This window comes from Haliotis asinina, chromosome 14 (assembly GCF_037392515.1).
Source record: "Haliotis asinina isolate JCU_RB_2024 chromosome 14, JCU_Hal_asi_v2, whole genome shotgun sequence".
Classification (NCBI taxonomy): Eukaryota; Metazoa; Mollusca; class Gastropoda; order Lepetellida; family Haliotidae; genus Haliotis; species Haliotis asinina.
This window is the reverse complement of record NC_090293.1, coordinates 6,349,455-6,365,224: the sequence shown is the minus strand read 5'-3', so window position 1 is coordinate 6,365,224 and position 15,770 is coordinate 6,349,455. Positions and strand designations below refer to the sequence as shown.

Below are 15,770 nucleotides of genomic sequence, written 5' to 3'. Positions count from 1 at the left end.
GTGGGAAGCCCATTTCTGTACCCCACTGTGAAATTGCTGGAAAAATAACTCATTCTCTAGTGGTTATGCTTTACGTCTGACTATTACCTACTCACTCTGTCGCTGACTATAATAGAAGTATAAATAACGAGATCAGGCAGCCAAGCTCAATGACTGATATATGCCATTGTATTGTAACTGGGTAGATCGATCCTCATGATGGCAGTCACTGGATCGCCTGATCGATTATTTACTGGCATAGTTTGACAGTCTAAAAAGAACACTCTAAAAACAAGACATTAATAGCTAATCACTTTATTATTGATCCTTTACACAATTTAGTTGATGTATCCGTTGATCCACGAGATGTACTCCGACACGCGCGTGTAGACGCTGGGATAGTCTCCTCCGCACGTGCTGATTCCCCATGATGTCACGCCAATAAGAACATCAGAATCATCATTTCTGATGATCATTGGTCCACCGCTATCGCCCTGACAACAGTAACCTTTGACAACATCTAAGATGATACACAGAACATGCCTACAAGTGTAAGAATAAAATTTGACGTTTCATTTGGCTGGCAGAAGTAATATAAGTACCTGACTTATCCTGTTTGGAGTTTTAACACCTAATTGCATCACTATTTAATAGTGATTAATAAACATGCTCTTTAGCTTGACAAGGTTGTTCGGCGTGAATCTATAGACTCTGCTGTCCAAAAATGTGTGTGTTTCGTCACTGAGTGTGCAGACGAAGCCTACAACAGGCTCGTTTTTCTGGAGATTTTTGAAGAGATATTGAACTGGTTTAAAGCTAAAATCGTTGCAATAGGAAACATAATGTGCACATATCACGCAGATTGTAAAGATTGTAGCATTAGGAAACCGGAGCCGGACATCCGGATTTAGGTATTAGAGCCGAACTGGAATTATGATGTATAAAGCTAGAATAGAAACTGATACACATGATCAAAGTCACGGGAAGTGCAACTCACATTGCATGCTGACGCTTTTTGATTTACGGTGTCCAAGATGCAAATGTGTTGGTCGTTGATGGTGGCACCGCTGACGGAGGACCACATGCTGCTGCAGAGAGCGTTGGAGATCTTCTTCATAGTCACCTGTTGCAGTTTGTCTGGGAGAGTCCCACCTCCTAAAAACAGAGTCATGAAGACTAAACACACAACAGAAGGCGTTAAACTATACTTTCTAATTACTTTACTTATGATGGACGCTGGGGTAGCATAGTGGTTAAAGCGTTCGCTCGTCACGCCGAAGACCGGGATTCAATTCCCCATGTGGCTACAATATGTGAAACCCATTTCTGATGTACCCTCATGTCATTGCTGAAATATTAATATTACTAAAACAGCGGAAATCTAACCTCACTGACTCATTGACTCGCAGATGGACAATTCAGTTGTCTTTGTGACGGGGTGCGAACATCTAGTGCCTAACTGCTGGACATTGACTCACAAGCACATTCTGATAATATTGTCGTAATCCTAAAATCGACTCGGAACAGAATTTTATACAACTCTTGCTTGATGTGTTGATCTTCTCTGTGATTAAGGATGGAAATGTTTTCCTAACTTTAGCAGACAAGTCTTGTTGTAACTTAAAAGCACTCACTCGAAGAAACAATCTTCTTGGGTTTATTTTACTTACCGACAGTTCTTCCCCAACCGGAAATGATGACGTCTTGATCTTCATAAGAAGCGCCTTCAGGAGAAAGATCGATCAGTTTTACAGTGGAGGTGATGCTGGCAGCGCTGTTCAGTTCCAACAAGGCGATGTCGTTGGGGTAGCCGGCTGCGTTACCGCTGTAGTTGGGATGCTTAATAGAATATACAAAAATGGAATACTTGTATTCCCACCAATCGTTTTATATTCTGATGAGGTGTAATAGTCAAGCTCGTGAATGTTAGTGTCCAATCTGTTGTCATGGAAATTAAAATTCAAGGTTCAAGATTTCCTAAATAGCAAAGGATACCAGTTCATATTTTTCATTTCCCGTGCTAAATTTCTATGTGAATGCCATTAAGTTTACGAGTCACCATAGCCACCAATGGAAGCACGGAACCTGACATGTGTCACAGGCGCCACCTACCGAAGCACCGAACGTGATGTGGTAAGCGTCACCTAGCAACGTACCATGACAACTCTCTTGACGTTAATCCTCTGTTCTCCATTCTCGTTGGTGCTAAGACTGTGTACGCCCAGGTAAACCCTCAGAGAGCTGGAGCTGGAACATAAATCAGCAGTCAGTCTACTGTTGCAAAGCCACCACTCATCTGATTGAGTGAGTTCAGTTCTACAACGATTCTTTTAGCAATATTCCAGCACCATCTCAGAGTGAAACACTAGAAATGGGCTCCACACATTGTACTCAGGTGAGGAATCGAACCTGGGTCTCCAGCGTGACGAGTGAATGAGTTAACCACTAACCTACCCCACCGCCATCATTTGATGGAAATGTCATGTAGGTTGAATTATTAGCTCATCCTTTAAAAACACCACCCTTTTCTAGTAAGAAGAAAACAGTATGATACGGCAAGAGAATCCACAGTTTCGTCGTAAGATAAGCGGAGAGCACTCAGATTTGCCCTGTCCGAACCCAATCATGCCCAAAGACCTAAATCATTTCGGTCCGTTATGTGTCTTAAAGGATCGATTGCGTTGTGACTTGATAGTCAGTGACTTGGGGAGATGCGTATCATATCACTCACGAATTCTACCCCCAATGTCACGATATATGTGAAATCCAATGGATGACATCACCACTAACCTGGAAGACACGGTATCGTGATGCTTCCCCACACACAGAAACCAAAGCATTTCTTGACGAGCATATATATATATGTCTGTCTGTCTCTCTCTCTGCGTGTATGTGTGTGTGTGTGTGTGTGTGTGTGTGTGTGTGTGTGTGTGTGTGTAATTAGACGTACCTGGCACCGTCCACGCAGTGGGCGGCAGTGAGGCACCAACTCGGAGCAATCAGACTGCATCCGCAACTGTGAGACCAAAAAATGCCCAGAGTTGCCCGCTGGAGGGATCCGATATACGGGTGGCTGTTGGCGGGTGCCTCAGAACCAGCCACGATTCGGGTCGATGGGGCGGCTGAAACAGTTTGTATATTCTCAAAAGAACACACCAACGGTGGTACGTGAGGACAGTAAATTGTAATAAACCGGAACATAATGCAGGGAGCAGTTTAAAAGTTCAGTGTCGGATAAAAGCTCAATTCTCTATTTTCAGCGTTTATGAAAAATTGATTGAAAAATACTTGATTCTGTGTGTGGAAAAAGGAACAAGGCAGATTTCTTAAACTTTTCATTTATGTCGAACGATGTTGAATGAACTCCGGCATTTGAACTTCACACTTACAATCGACCATATTATTTAAAACTGTAAGTTAAAGGACTCTTGTTTTGAAGTTCTATAATAACAGGTGGTTATATACAAAAGACAGCGTTAACCTATACTAAATACTCATTACTTTGCTAATGAGGGGACGGTTAGGTAGCCTAGTGGTTAAAGCGTTCGCTCGTCACGCCGAACAACCGGGTTCGATTCCCCACATAGGTGGAATGCGTGAAGCCCATTTCTGGTATCCCTCGGCTAAACGCGTTGTGACATTAAACTCACTCACTAACACTCGACGTAATAATGAACAGTGGATTGGTGGTTCACCGTGCCACACCAGGCCAGGAGAGACTCTAGTTATTGCGACCTCCAGGTATCAACTGAGAGGGATAGCGCTTCAGGTGGTCGAAATCCTACCACGAAAATATGTATAATAAATTTTAGCGCTTGTTTTTATTTCAGGGTCTTGCAGGGTACTTCAGCCCGAGAAAATAAGTAATAGTTCTAGCCTATTTGTTCTGAAAAATGAAACTCAGTTATTTCGGAAAAACGAATGTGAAACATGAAACCTTCCTTGATGTGTTTATCGAGCTCCTCAACTTCTAAAATGACTTGCCTCTTCTATTTTATCCCTTTATATTCGTGTTCTTTTCAAAAACATTTGCCATTTTCATCTTGTCAAAATTGCTTCCTTCATTTGGATGTATCAAACTAACTTGTTTATGAGTGTTGTACTAAAGAAACTTTTTGTTACGTTTTGATCAAAGTCACTTTCCATTTAAATTACAAAATCGTGTCGAAGTCAAAGATACCTACTTGAATGCTTCGAAGTATTTGAAGTCCTATACACTTGCTAAATGATGACAAAAGAGAGAAACCAAATTTCAACTTGGAGACAATGTAAGTTCCAGACATACAACGGTGTTTGATTGTACATCAAAGTCGTGAGTTGTCTAGTTGTTTTACTTCACATTCAGCAATGCCATTGAAGGATCAAGTTTGGATCAGTCCGCTTGATCATCTGCATGCAAGTCGGGTGTCCTTACACACAAAAACAATGACTAGGGGCTCCTTTCACGAAACACACCTTACTAAGGTTATCCATTACTCCCATACCCTGTCACTATAGTAAAATCACCTTAATTATTTACGATCACCCTAGTGCTTTGTGGAAGGAGGTCCATCATAATCTCAAGCGGTTCCTACAGGAAAGCTTTTGTGAAAGGTAATGTATCAGACCTGGCTAGGTAGTTACGTAACGCGTAATACTGTTAAAGAGTATTTGTCAGGTACTATTACATTGGAATTAATTAAAAAGAAATTTTGTGTAAATGTCCTCGTAGTACTTAATGAACAGTTATTGAATTCTAGTTCAGATCTGCGTTATACAAATGGACATAAATGTAAAGAAGAAATAATTAACTAGAGAAATAACAAAAGAAATTCACGGCAACTTACCGGCGGTCACGGATACTAAAGCGGCAATGATGAAGATCATTGTGGCGAGGTCGTCACTGTCTGTGTTGGATGGGGACGTTGAACGTCAATTTATAGATTATAGTGGTGAGACAAGGTGCTCTTTCCCATAGTTTCTTCAATAGCCTGATTACAAACCATGCGTCATACAATACTTATGACATTAAATTTATGAGTTCTAGTACCACTTGCGATTGTCTGAAGTCCCATACTTTTTATACTGTAGGTTCACATTGCACACGTGGAACTTTTCTCCACATCACATCCCTTCGATATGGTGATTTCATCATGTTTTATACGATGTATTACACATTTCTTTACGGAACATCCGAAACAGAAAACATTTAAAAAGTGCGTTTGAGAGAGCAACTTTATCCCTTTAGACGTGTGGAAGTGGGGTACAATGGGGTTTACACGTTGCAGTCAAGATAACATACCGATGAGCAGGGTGGCATCCCTGGCGTCTGGTGCTGGCCCTAGATACCACGGCCAATAACATATTGTGAGTGCATGAGTGTCAGACTTGTGCTTAACACAACTTTACACGTAACATTTGTTAAATCTGGGATTATACTTTCTCACTATAACTTCAAAATTCATTCTGATAGTGGGACGATGGGGTAGCCTAATTGGTAAAGCGTAGACCCGTGTTCGATTCCCCACAATGATACAATGTGTGAAGCCCACATCTGAAGCCCAAGGCGGCGTTAACCCAAACTCACTCACTCACTCACTCTGATAGTGTGGTTTCGACTCCTAGACAGTTGGAATTTGAACTTTACTAAGAATGACATATGTTACATCTGGTCTCTATCTGAAAGGCAGTGTGTGATTCAAAGCTTTTGTTCATGGTCAGAGGGTTACTAACTATTCCTATTCGTCTTGAGCTTTGTACAATTCTGTGCCATCAAGAAGTGGAGACGAACAATGACGTGTCTGCCAAAAGTGGAAGACGATGCCGACATTACGCAGGTCTCAAGACTTTAGACAAAAGCATGAACACGGGTATACACGGCGAGTCTTTCATATAATAAGAATTCGAGAATTCCCATAGTTTTTGGGCGTAACCAAACGGATCATCTTTGCTCAGTGCATTCATGACTGGGCATCCCTCGTTCAACGTACTGATTCCTACCCATTGTACGGACTACTGGATTCTTCTGTCATTATGGCAAAGTGCCAGGTAGGCGTGCAAATCGTCATTTTTTACGTTTCTTGGTAATACGCGACAACGGCTTCGAAAGTAGAGCAGAAAGTAGAACTATTTTAGTCACGACGTTACTTTAGTTTCAAGCGATCGCTTGTCAGTTTATACCTCGTATAGTAAATTTTGAGTATATTATTTGATTATCGAAGAACTACTTTTTAATATTTTCATTCATGTTTTACTACTCTTTGACGACAGGATTCTCTACAGTTTATAAATACAAGCTATGCCTGTAATTAAAATATGTCTCGACACGGTATGGCTTCACTATTGACATGAAATTGTAACTCATTCATTCAAAATCGTTACCATCATTTTATTCGTTTTAAACGTTTAATACTTATTCTGCATGTTTGTGTCACAAATAACTTTTATAGATCCCTGAAAATAAATGACAACACCAGATGCTCGTGAGAAAGGTATGTCTGCGACGCACCACATCAGAACATAGTCGCTAGTAATAAATGTCACGTTAAGACTCTCTATTTAACAGTAGTGGTAAAATCATAAACCCGCTATAATTGCCTATGTGTTACGGCCGGGTCACATATGAGTGTGCCATAGTTCACATGACCCAGCCACGTTGCATGCTATAGCGTGGAAGATGATGACGTCGCCATTCTGCAGACACAACGTGATCCATGCAATCGCGTTCGAGTACTTGTCAATATTTTGTGTTAAATATTCCTATACATTATATTATCGATACATTTAAAGGGGTCACAGATCAGGCCAACTGGCAGTCCTTCATAATTAGAAACGAAATTATATCTGAACCATATTTTCGTGTCATATCCCGTCAGTTGGTGATTACTGGTTACATTCATCGGGGTATTGGTGGCAGCAGGAACAGAGTTGTGCCCCTTGACTGACAAAATTATGGTCGTGTGTTGAGTCAGTGATACGTCCCGTGTCACCTCGGGCGTTTACTCCGTCATCAAACTGACACGCCGTGAGTGAGTGTTATTTTACGCCGCTTTTAGCAGTGTTCTAGCAATATCACCAGAAATGGACTCACACATGGTACCTACGACGGGAATCGAACCCAGGTCATCGTCGTGATGAGCTTTACCACTCGGCTACCCAACCGCGTATGTATATTACTTTACAAACTCTGATCAAATTACCCTTAACCAAAGAATCAAAACGCTGACAAAAGTTATATAAACACTTCACCAATGTAAATTTATATAGCTGAGTGATTGTGCTACAGACCATGCGACCGGGATGTACACTATCGTGTGAAAATAGGTAATCAACGCAGACGTTCGAAACAAGGTTGCATGAAGAGATTTGACATGCACTTATTATGGAATCAAACAACTTCACCCTGAAAAGAAATGGCACGTGGTTTCCAAATAGAGTTCAGCTGTGCCACTATCCCATATCCTGATCCCCGGGTTGACAAGAGCTGTGATTGATGGTTCGATTCTACTCTCTGTCCTGTAGTTGTTTCAGCGTGTTTGCGGTGGTTGGACACTGTAAGGTCGATCCCCAAGTCGTGAAAGTCAGACGGCCTGTGCTATTGAGGGCCTCTGGTACACATCCAGAAGTTAAAATTTCCCCCATCTTTGAAAGTTACTGGAAAGAGCATCTGTCCGGAGACCGGAAGGTTGGTGGTTCGATCTCCCGTCTACATGGTGTAATGGATAGACCATCTGTCCGGAGACCAGACGGTTGGTGGTTCGATCTCCCATCTACATGGTGTAATGGATAGAGCATCTGTCCGGAGACCAGACGTTTGGTGGTTCGATCTCCCGTCTACATGGTGTAATGGATAGAGCATCTGTCCGGAGACCAGACGGTTGGTGGTTCGATCTCCCGTCTACATGGTGTAATGGATAGAGCATCTGTCCAGAGACCAGACGTTTGGTGGTTCGATCTCCCGTCTACTTGGTGTAATGGATAGAGCGTCTGTCCGGAGACCAGACGGTTGGTGGTTCGATCTCCCATCTACATGGTGTATATACGTAATGGATAGAGCATCTGTCCACAGACCGGAGGGTTGATGGTCCCATACCCCATCTACATCGTGTATTATGGATAAAACGTGTATTATGGATAAAAAGTCCGGAAGGTTGGTGGTTCGAGCCCTCGTCTACACGGTGTAATGGATAGGGCGTCTGTCTGGGGACCGGAAGGTGTGGGGGAAGGAAATACAGTCTGATATCTGATCGATACAAGTGTGTATGAAATAGGTTTATGTGCTTAAGCATAAGGTTATACGCTTAACATAAAAAATGACTCACAATAATTGTCAAAAATGGATTTTCTTCTATGACGTCAAACATCGACAGAGAGGTTAAATAGTGTCCTGAATATATCAACAATTAGTAGATGGTTTCACTGCGTGTCTTATTGAGGGCACCACGCGCACCTGTTTGGCACCTGTTTGTATGACATCACCACCACTTCTAACAAGGGCATAAAGAATTTTGCGAGGACTCTTCCCTTGAATCAGTAACCGTTTACACATAATTTTATGAGATGTGGAAAATCAGAATGATTCTGATAATCTGAATTTCATCAAATGCTACGGACTTTTCTTTGTTTACATTTCAAACAAGCGCAAATTGTCAAGCAGAGCGTTCGTTTTTACACCTAACATCTTTCGTTTCATTTCATCTAGACATTTGGTATTATTGACAAAACGCCAGTTGTAGTGAGATTCTAATATGTATGATGCATTTGTCGCAACTGAATGTGATATATGCATGATGTAACAGGCGTCTCAGTACCTGGATTCGCGAAACCTGAATTTGTAAACATTATCCAAAATGGCGGAAAGCGCACTTCGGCGTTCGTGTAAGTGGATTTTTGAAAACATTCCAACCCATTCTAAGTTCATCGGGAGCGTTTCAGAATTACCATAAGAGATTTCTTGAAAAGGAATACCAGTGATCATTAATATGCTGTTTTCAATACTCCCAGTAATGTTCCGATTTTCACTTTTCAAAACATAGAGCAAATTGCGCTGTGAATCGCGATTTCTTATATTGTGTAAAAAATAGCGACATTTTCAAATGAAGCCATATTGTTAAATTTTCTCCATCGGGATCCATCGGTAAAGTTGGGTTTTCTCTGTTTTCTTTGACCACCCATGATTACGGCTAAAATCGATATACAACGAGGTTGTTTCACAAGTTTTCCTGCTGGATTCATGGTTCCACACATCTTCCTAAGACCAGCCCCATTGGATACTGTTCCGAGGCACCCACGCTTTCTAACAAAATGGCCACCAACAAGTAAAGCAATTCTCACGCATGCATTCCTGAAAACATCACTGTGTCCTTTTTACCGATTGCTGAATAAGAACAAAGAGCTTAATTATTACCAGCAAGGCTATATTCACGAGGTGACACTGCAGTCCCCGACCGTATCCGCCAAGTGTTGGCCTTCACTCAGGAAAAACAACCCGCCTCCTCGACTGTCACTTGACCTTGATGTCGACCGAATCAAATATGCGTATTGTTCTTGTAAAACTGGGTAAGGTGCTATTTTCGCAGATTATTATAAACCTATTACGAAAATACGTGCATACGATTTTAATTTACTGTGATGCACAGAACAGCCAACCTTGAAAGGGTCTAGAACGTATTCTAGAGACCAGATTTGTTAATGTCAAAATACCGTTTGGTTTTAATTATTGTGAGAGGCCCTATACCAAATGTTGTTTATCATTTTGCATTTATTCATTGCTAGTAATAAAATTGTCAAAGTGAATTAAAGTAAATATACCAACATCAGTTCGGAGATGTGCTATTCTCTAGATACCTATATCTAAGAGGTGCAACTACATATCAGAAGAGATTTGTTTTGTTTACAGTTGATGTATACAGTGGTAGCTTGACCTCACTGAACAAGTCTTATGTGCACCATGCTTTAATATCTTGCACCTTTACTTAACAAAAACATCCTGAAATAATGTAAGGTGGCAACAAACAGACCAAATCTTGTTTATCCTTGAAAATAGAGATGTTGAAACACAATTTGACAATAATATACATTGTTTCACCTTGTTTATAAGTCTATCAGTGTTAACTTCCCACCACCAGTGAGGATTCCACAAGAAGTTGCTCATCTAAATGATGAAGATACAATTTGTAAGGATCACATATCTCTTGAAAGAAGTCACAGAGTCAGTCTCTGGTTTGGTGAATGTAGGAAACGTATAACTGCATCACGTTTTGGAAGTTTTGTACAGAAAAAAATGACCAAAGTTTTCCTGAACTCGATTTTCACAGCAAGAAAGATTAAAGTACAATTATTAGAGTGTGGGAAGAAGCATGAAAAAAAATGCCAAGGCAAGGTATCATCAGAAACGCCCAGACAGACATTTTCATGAATGCGAGGTTGTTGTGAACACTGATTTTTCATTTTTGGGAGCAACACCTGATGGCAAGATTTGTGACAATGGTGAAAGTGGGATTGTTGAGATCAAATGTCCCTACTCAGCACGCATCATGACCATTGACAATGCTTGTGGATCTTTAGATGTTTTACTTAAAAAGGAAAATGTTGTAATTTCTTTGATAAGATCTCACGATAACTAAGCACAGGTACACGATCAGTATATGGTTACTGGGTGCAGCTTTTGTGAATTTATCTCTCTCTGAGAACAGACAACACTACACACTGACAATAAACACAGACACACAGAAAAAAGAATGACATTGAATAGGGGGATGAGGGAAACTCCCCTCAGTCAGAAAATGGTACTCTGAAAAGAGACATGAAAGGCACAGAAATAGCAATGAAACCTAAAATTTGTTTCAAGTTTTTAAAAAATAAATTTGCATACATACATTTCCAGAAATGTAAACACTTTTCCCACAATTATGAGTTAGGTCTAGACTATATATGTACTTCGGATTATTTAATTTGGAGAACGCATCTAGTTTGATTTGTGCATTTTTTACATGCACACACGTCAGTATTCTCTCCGACAAGAGATGACCTCAGCTTCTTCTCTGATAAGTAGAGAGTGAAGTGGCTTTGGCGTTTCAGAGGTGGTTTCCTGACTGGCTTCGGACAAGCTCCGTCTGCAGGCGTTGGGTCGGGATACTCTGTGGTCGGTCCTTTCCCTCCAACAAAATGCTAGAATAAAAAACAAAATATTTGTTAGATACGACCAACAGACGTTCATCTCCATTTTACAGCAATCTATCTCTAATTACGTATTAGGCCTTTAATTACGTCGAAATAAATGAAGTGAGATCGAAATGTCTTTGCCAGAAATGGTTATCCATGACGACTCCAGATATATTATTACTCCGATCTTATAACAGTGAAGTTACGTGTGCCTTCATATAAATATTATAATTTTATATGTGTAATTTGTTTTACCTTAGAACTGCTTTGTGTTGATTTATTCTGGATAGATTAAGCAGTCCATGAGGTCGACTACGAGCTTTGATTCAGCGCTTGCATTTTTCTTCATTCCGTTTTACGGTTGGAAACCGCACGAACAAACCTCCTTCCAGCCTCTCCGGGTAACGTTATTCCGCATTACATGTCCCCCAGGCGCATTGTGAAACCAGTTTTTTTATTTTCACCACACGGTAACTAAGGGCAACTGCATTTGTTTGTGGGCAAATATGGCGGACGTTTGATATCAGATCGGCACAGAATGGAAGTGTTTTCTGATTGGTTGATGCCGACTGTCAATCAAAATGCGCGGATCCATGAATTGAAAACGTTCGAAAATCTGAAAATAGTTCAGTGCGCCTTGGCGTAAATCTGTCAAGAGCATGACGTGTAGGAGCATAACACGGCCAAGCCTGACGTAGTGTGTTACGCCTGACGTCGGTTACTCCCAACATGTGCATACGACCACAAATGGCCAGACTGACTGCTTGGAACATTGCTGACTGACCCCCAGACAGGTACTGGACTCTACGGAACTGACTGACTCAGCAGAACGTCAGGCTACAAAACGTCCACTTTTGCTCCAACGTCACCGACAGGCACATCCGACGGTATTGGAGACAAAACTGAGATGGTGTTTTGGTGTCTGGCGAGTCGAGATTTCACTTGGACAGCTCAGATGACAGGGCACAGGTGTACGGTACGGAAGACGGCGAGGTCAACGGTATGCTGACGCGTGGGTTGTTCAACGTCTACAGTTTGTTGGAGCCAGCGTTATGATATCACGGGGACAATATATCCTATGGTCGGGGACAACTTGTCATTATCAGTCTCAGTCTGACATGTTTGCAATACAAGGATGAGATAATCGGGCCTCGTGTGCAGCCTTTCATTCAAAGAAAAGTTCACGTTTCCACAAGATAGTGCCCGTCCACACGTCGCTCGTGTTGTGACAGATTTCCTGAGACAGCAGAACGTTCAGGTACTGTCCTAACTGACCAGCTGTTTCTCCGGACCTGTCCCATATACCAGCAGAACATGCAAGTCAAGCATCAGCCATTGAAGCTAGCTGAAGTAGGACAAGCGTTGGTTCAGACATGGAACAACATTCCCTAAACTTTTTTCAATCGCTTTGCGTTGTTTATGCGTCGTTGGTGTCAGGCCTTCATCAACGCCAATGGTGAACTCACGATACTGAATTTGTGAACTGACTTCACTAGTCACCACCTCTTCAAGGTCAAGTCACGGTGCCTAGTGTCAAGTCAAACACATTTTTATGTTTTCCTGTCCTGTCAGCAGTGATCTGGGAAAACACTGCAAGTGTGATAATTATCTTTTTGCGTTAAAAAATGGGTTAACATCACATAATGCACAGTTACTATATTCCCGTAGTATATGATGATGTGGTACCACAACCACACACATACACAAATACACCGCACCACACTACACACAACCACACACTCAGCATGTGAATATATCAGCGTAGTGATCTTAAACCGGCAATACCCCACGTTTTCCCAGTATCACTCCGCCGCACTTGACACATACACGCGTTGTGATATAACAGCATGAAGTCATGTGTAAACTAATTTATCTCCGGTTCTCATGACACTTTCAGCATGCGCACTGTTATGTAACAGCGAAAAACGATACAAAATCCAGCCTCTCATTAATTTCTTTTGTTGATGTTGACAAATTATATGCGAGGACTTACGACAGACGCTTGCTTATATACTGCTGGACCTTTCACCTCTGGGAATCCGGAAACAAAGGTCATTCTGGATGATTGCTGCCTGCAAAACTAGTGTCACTCAGATAACTCCTGTAGCATGTATAATCCGACAATGTGTTCTTTGTCCATTCATTACTCGCCCCGTTTATGTGTCCATGTATTATTCTGACAATGCATTAATCCGGTCTTGTGTTACCTGTGCCCATTTATTAATCTGGCCATGTATTAATCTGAACGTATATTAATCCTGTCATTTGTTAATCTGGTCATGTGTTAATCTGAACGTATATTAATCCGGCCATTTGTTAATCTGGCCATGTGTTAATCTGAACGTATATTAATCCGGTCATTTATAAATCTGGTCATGTATAATGCGGTCGTGTGTTAAGCCGGTAATGTTAATCCAGTTACTTGTTGACGTTGTTATAGTCAGTTCTGGTCACGTGATCATGTTGGCATGAGTCGATCATGACACGTAATCTGCAGACCATGTGTTAATTTCGCCGTGTGTTACATCTTCACTTCAGTTGTTAATCCCGTCATATGCTATTCCAATCACGTCTTGATCTGATTATGCGTTTATCCAGTTTTATTCTCGCCACTTGTTATTAGCAATTAGCAATTTGTATATATCCACACTGCTATATCTGTTGATAACCGTCTCAACCGACGTGTACTACTACTACTACTACTACTACTACTACTACTACTACTACTACTACTACTACTACTACTACTACTACTAAGTGTTGCGATTGGTGGAACAGTCTATCTGCCTGGTGGATGGTAGAGAGCTAGTAATTAAAAACCACTCGATTGGAACAGGTACAGGTTGTGTATTGGATGCGTAGTCAAACTGGGAGTAGTCAAAATGGAAATGAATCTTTTTCACCATTTAGTTCAACGTTCGGTGTTGGACTGTCCCAGTGTCAAGTGGGTTGTGTTGGTGGGGGGTCTCCTGGTAAACGCAGTACCTCGTCACGCCGAATAGCCAGGTTCGACTCCATGTTACGTACAATGTGTGTATCGCTAAAGGCGACTTAAAACTATACTGACCCTCTCACCAAGTGCCATAAATCGTGAGCAGGACAAAGGCCACCCGTACAATAGTCACTTGGACAAATACCACCAGGACAAAAACCACTTGGATAAAAGTCACTCGTACAGAAGTCACCCGGACTACAGGCACCTGGACAAGAGTCACCCGGACAAACGCCATCCTGACCAAAAAAAACACCCGGACACAAGCCACCAAGTTATTTTACCGCGACAAAGAGGACAAGTACTACCTTTACTGACTTTAATGAAATTTTGGATTTCAATTTGGTAAAGTGTTTACATTTTTTTAAACCGTGTTTTGTTAAAAACGTTTGACTTTGATACATGATCCTAGTTTCTTTAAAACAACGTTCACTTGAGAAAAGGGTTGAGTTTGATGTAAAAACTTGGATTTCATGGTATTGTTGGCTTTGTAAAAAATATTTATGTAAATGGATGTAAGATCTGATTTAAGGAATAGTTTGACCTTGGCGAGAAGTCTTTTAGCATTCTTTTGAAGGTATGGCTAACTAAGTAACTGTGTCTTGGCGAGAGTTGTGACATCTCTGTACTTTAAACCCACATCGTTAACCTCGTACATCGTGTTTGTGGAGTACGAGATGTAAAGAAAGTCCTTCACGCATGTCGTGCTTTAAGAATATATTGTTTGTTGAGCCTGACTGGATTGTAGATGGTCAACTATGCCCTGAATTGAGCTGACATGTGGCTCGTATCCGTGCTAAATTAAAACGGTAATTAACATGCCTTTGTAGCACAAGAAATGTTGTGATGGGTTACAACTATGAAAGATTACGAGCGTATCACTTCAAAATGTTTGGTGTCTAATGCCAAGCCGATTTGTATTACTAAGTGTCACGTGTTTGACTCACGTGTGAGTTATGCAGGAAACAGTTTGCATAGCATTGTATCAGGTGACATTTCATGATATACTAAGTCATAAACCTGTAATCATTTGACAAACATGGAAAAAGTGTTTTCTACAGCTGTCAGTTTGGATTTTATTCCAGAGTGAAATTATGGAAATATTTTAAAATGCTATTACTTAACTCCGTATGAATGGCATGTGTGAAATTCTATCATGTAATAGTATGTTTAAGAATTATAATGAGATTATTTTTTTAAATCTTTGTGTTTGTGTTTTTCGTACTATTTGATGGCGGATTTGGAAAATAAAATATATCGAGTAGAGCGTAGAGTTCACAGATCGTAAGAACATGGATGCTCATAGATATATTGCATGGTATGGAAAGGTAGCTAAACCTTTTTGTCTGAGGAAGTAATCCATGTTTTACATTTTTCCCAGTGATGAATGGACACGAAAAAATCACATAAAATGTGGTTTTCTCAGTTTATTTCTGTGATATGTAAAAGACATGCAAAAAGAACTATAAAAATGATGACAGGTTGATGAAGGAGCGTATCTTGAGTAATTTCTCATATTAAATATCTGCAGTGTAAATGGTGTCTCGTTTATTACCCTGCAGCGAGTGAGCGGTTTATTGCACTGAATTATTAATACTCTTCTCGTGTAGTTAACGCCATTTTGTCTTGCACCTAAACAACACGAGAACACTATGGA

The 15,770-nt window shown here is 40.9% G+C and overlaps 1 protein-coding gene across 1 annotated transcript; it reads right to left on the bottom strand.

The window, feature by feature from the left end:
* Positions 1-278: 278 nt before the first annotated feature.
* LOC137261552 (chymotrypsin-like serine proteinase) lies at positions 279-4,863 on the bottom strand. The gene is made up of 6 exons (XM_067799314.1): positions 4,806-4,863; positions 2,930-3,101; positions 2,136-2,226; positions 1,650-1,818; positions 977-1,134; positions 279-473 (listed from the first exon to the last, which is right to left on the bottom strand). The coding sequence occupies exons 1-6, from the start codon at positions 4,843-4,845 to the stop codon at positions 318-320; spliced, it is 786 nt and encodes a 261-aa protein (XP_067655415.1). The 5' UTR covers positions 4,846-4,863; the 3' UTR covers positions 279-317.
* Positions 4,864-15,770: the final 10,907 nt, after the last annotated feature.

What these genes read in the sequence shown, in the direction of transcription:
- LOC137261552 (XM_067799314.1), bottom strand. Translation starts at nt 4,845, where the DNA reads ATGATCTTCATCATTGCCGCTTTAGTATCCGTGACCGCCG. An exon ending in CACTGCGTGGACGGTGCCAG is followed by an intron (nt 2,227 to 2,929) that starts GTACGTCTAATT and finishes TTTATGTTCCAG; the next exon opens with CTCCAGCTCTCTGAGGGTTT. An exon ending in CGGTTGGGGAAGAACTGTCG is followed by an intron (nt 1,135 to 1,649) that starts GTAAGTAAAATA and finishes CTCTGTTTTTAG; the next exon opens with GAGGTGGGACTCTCCCAGAC.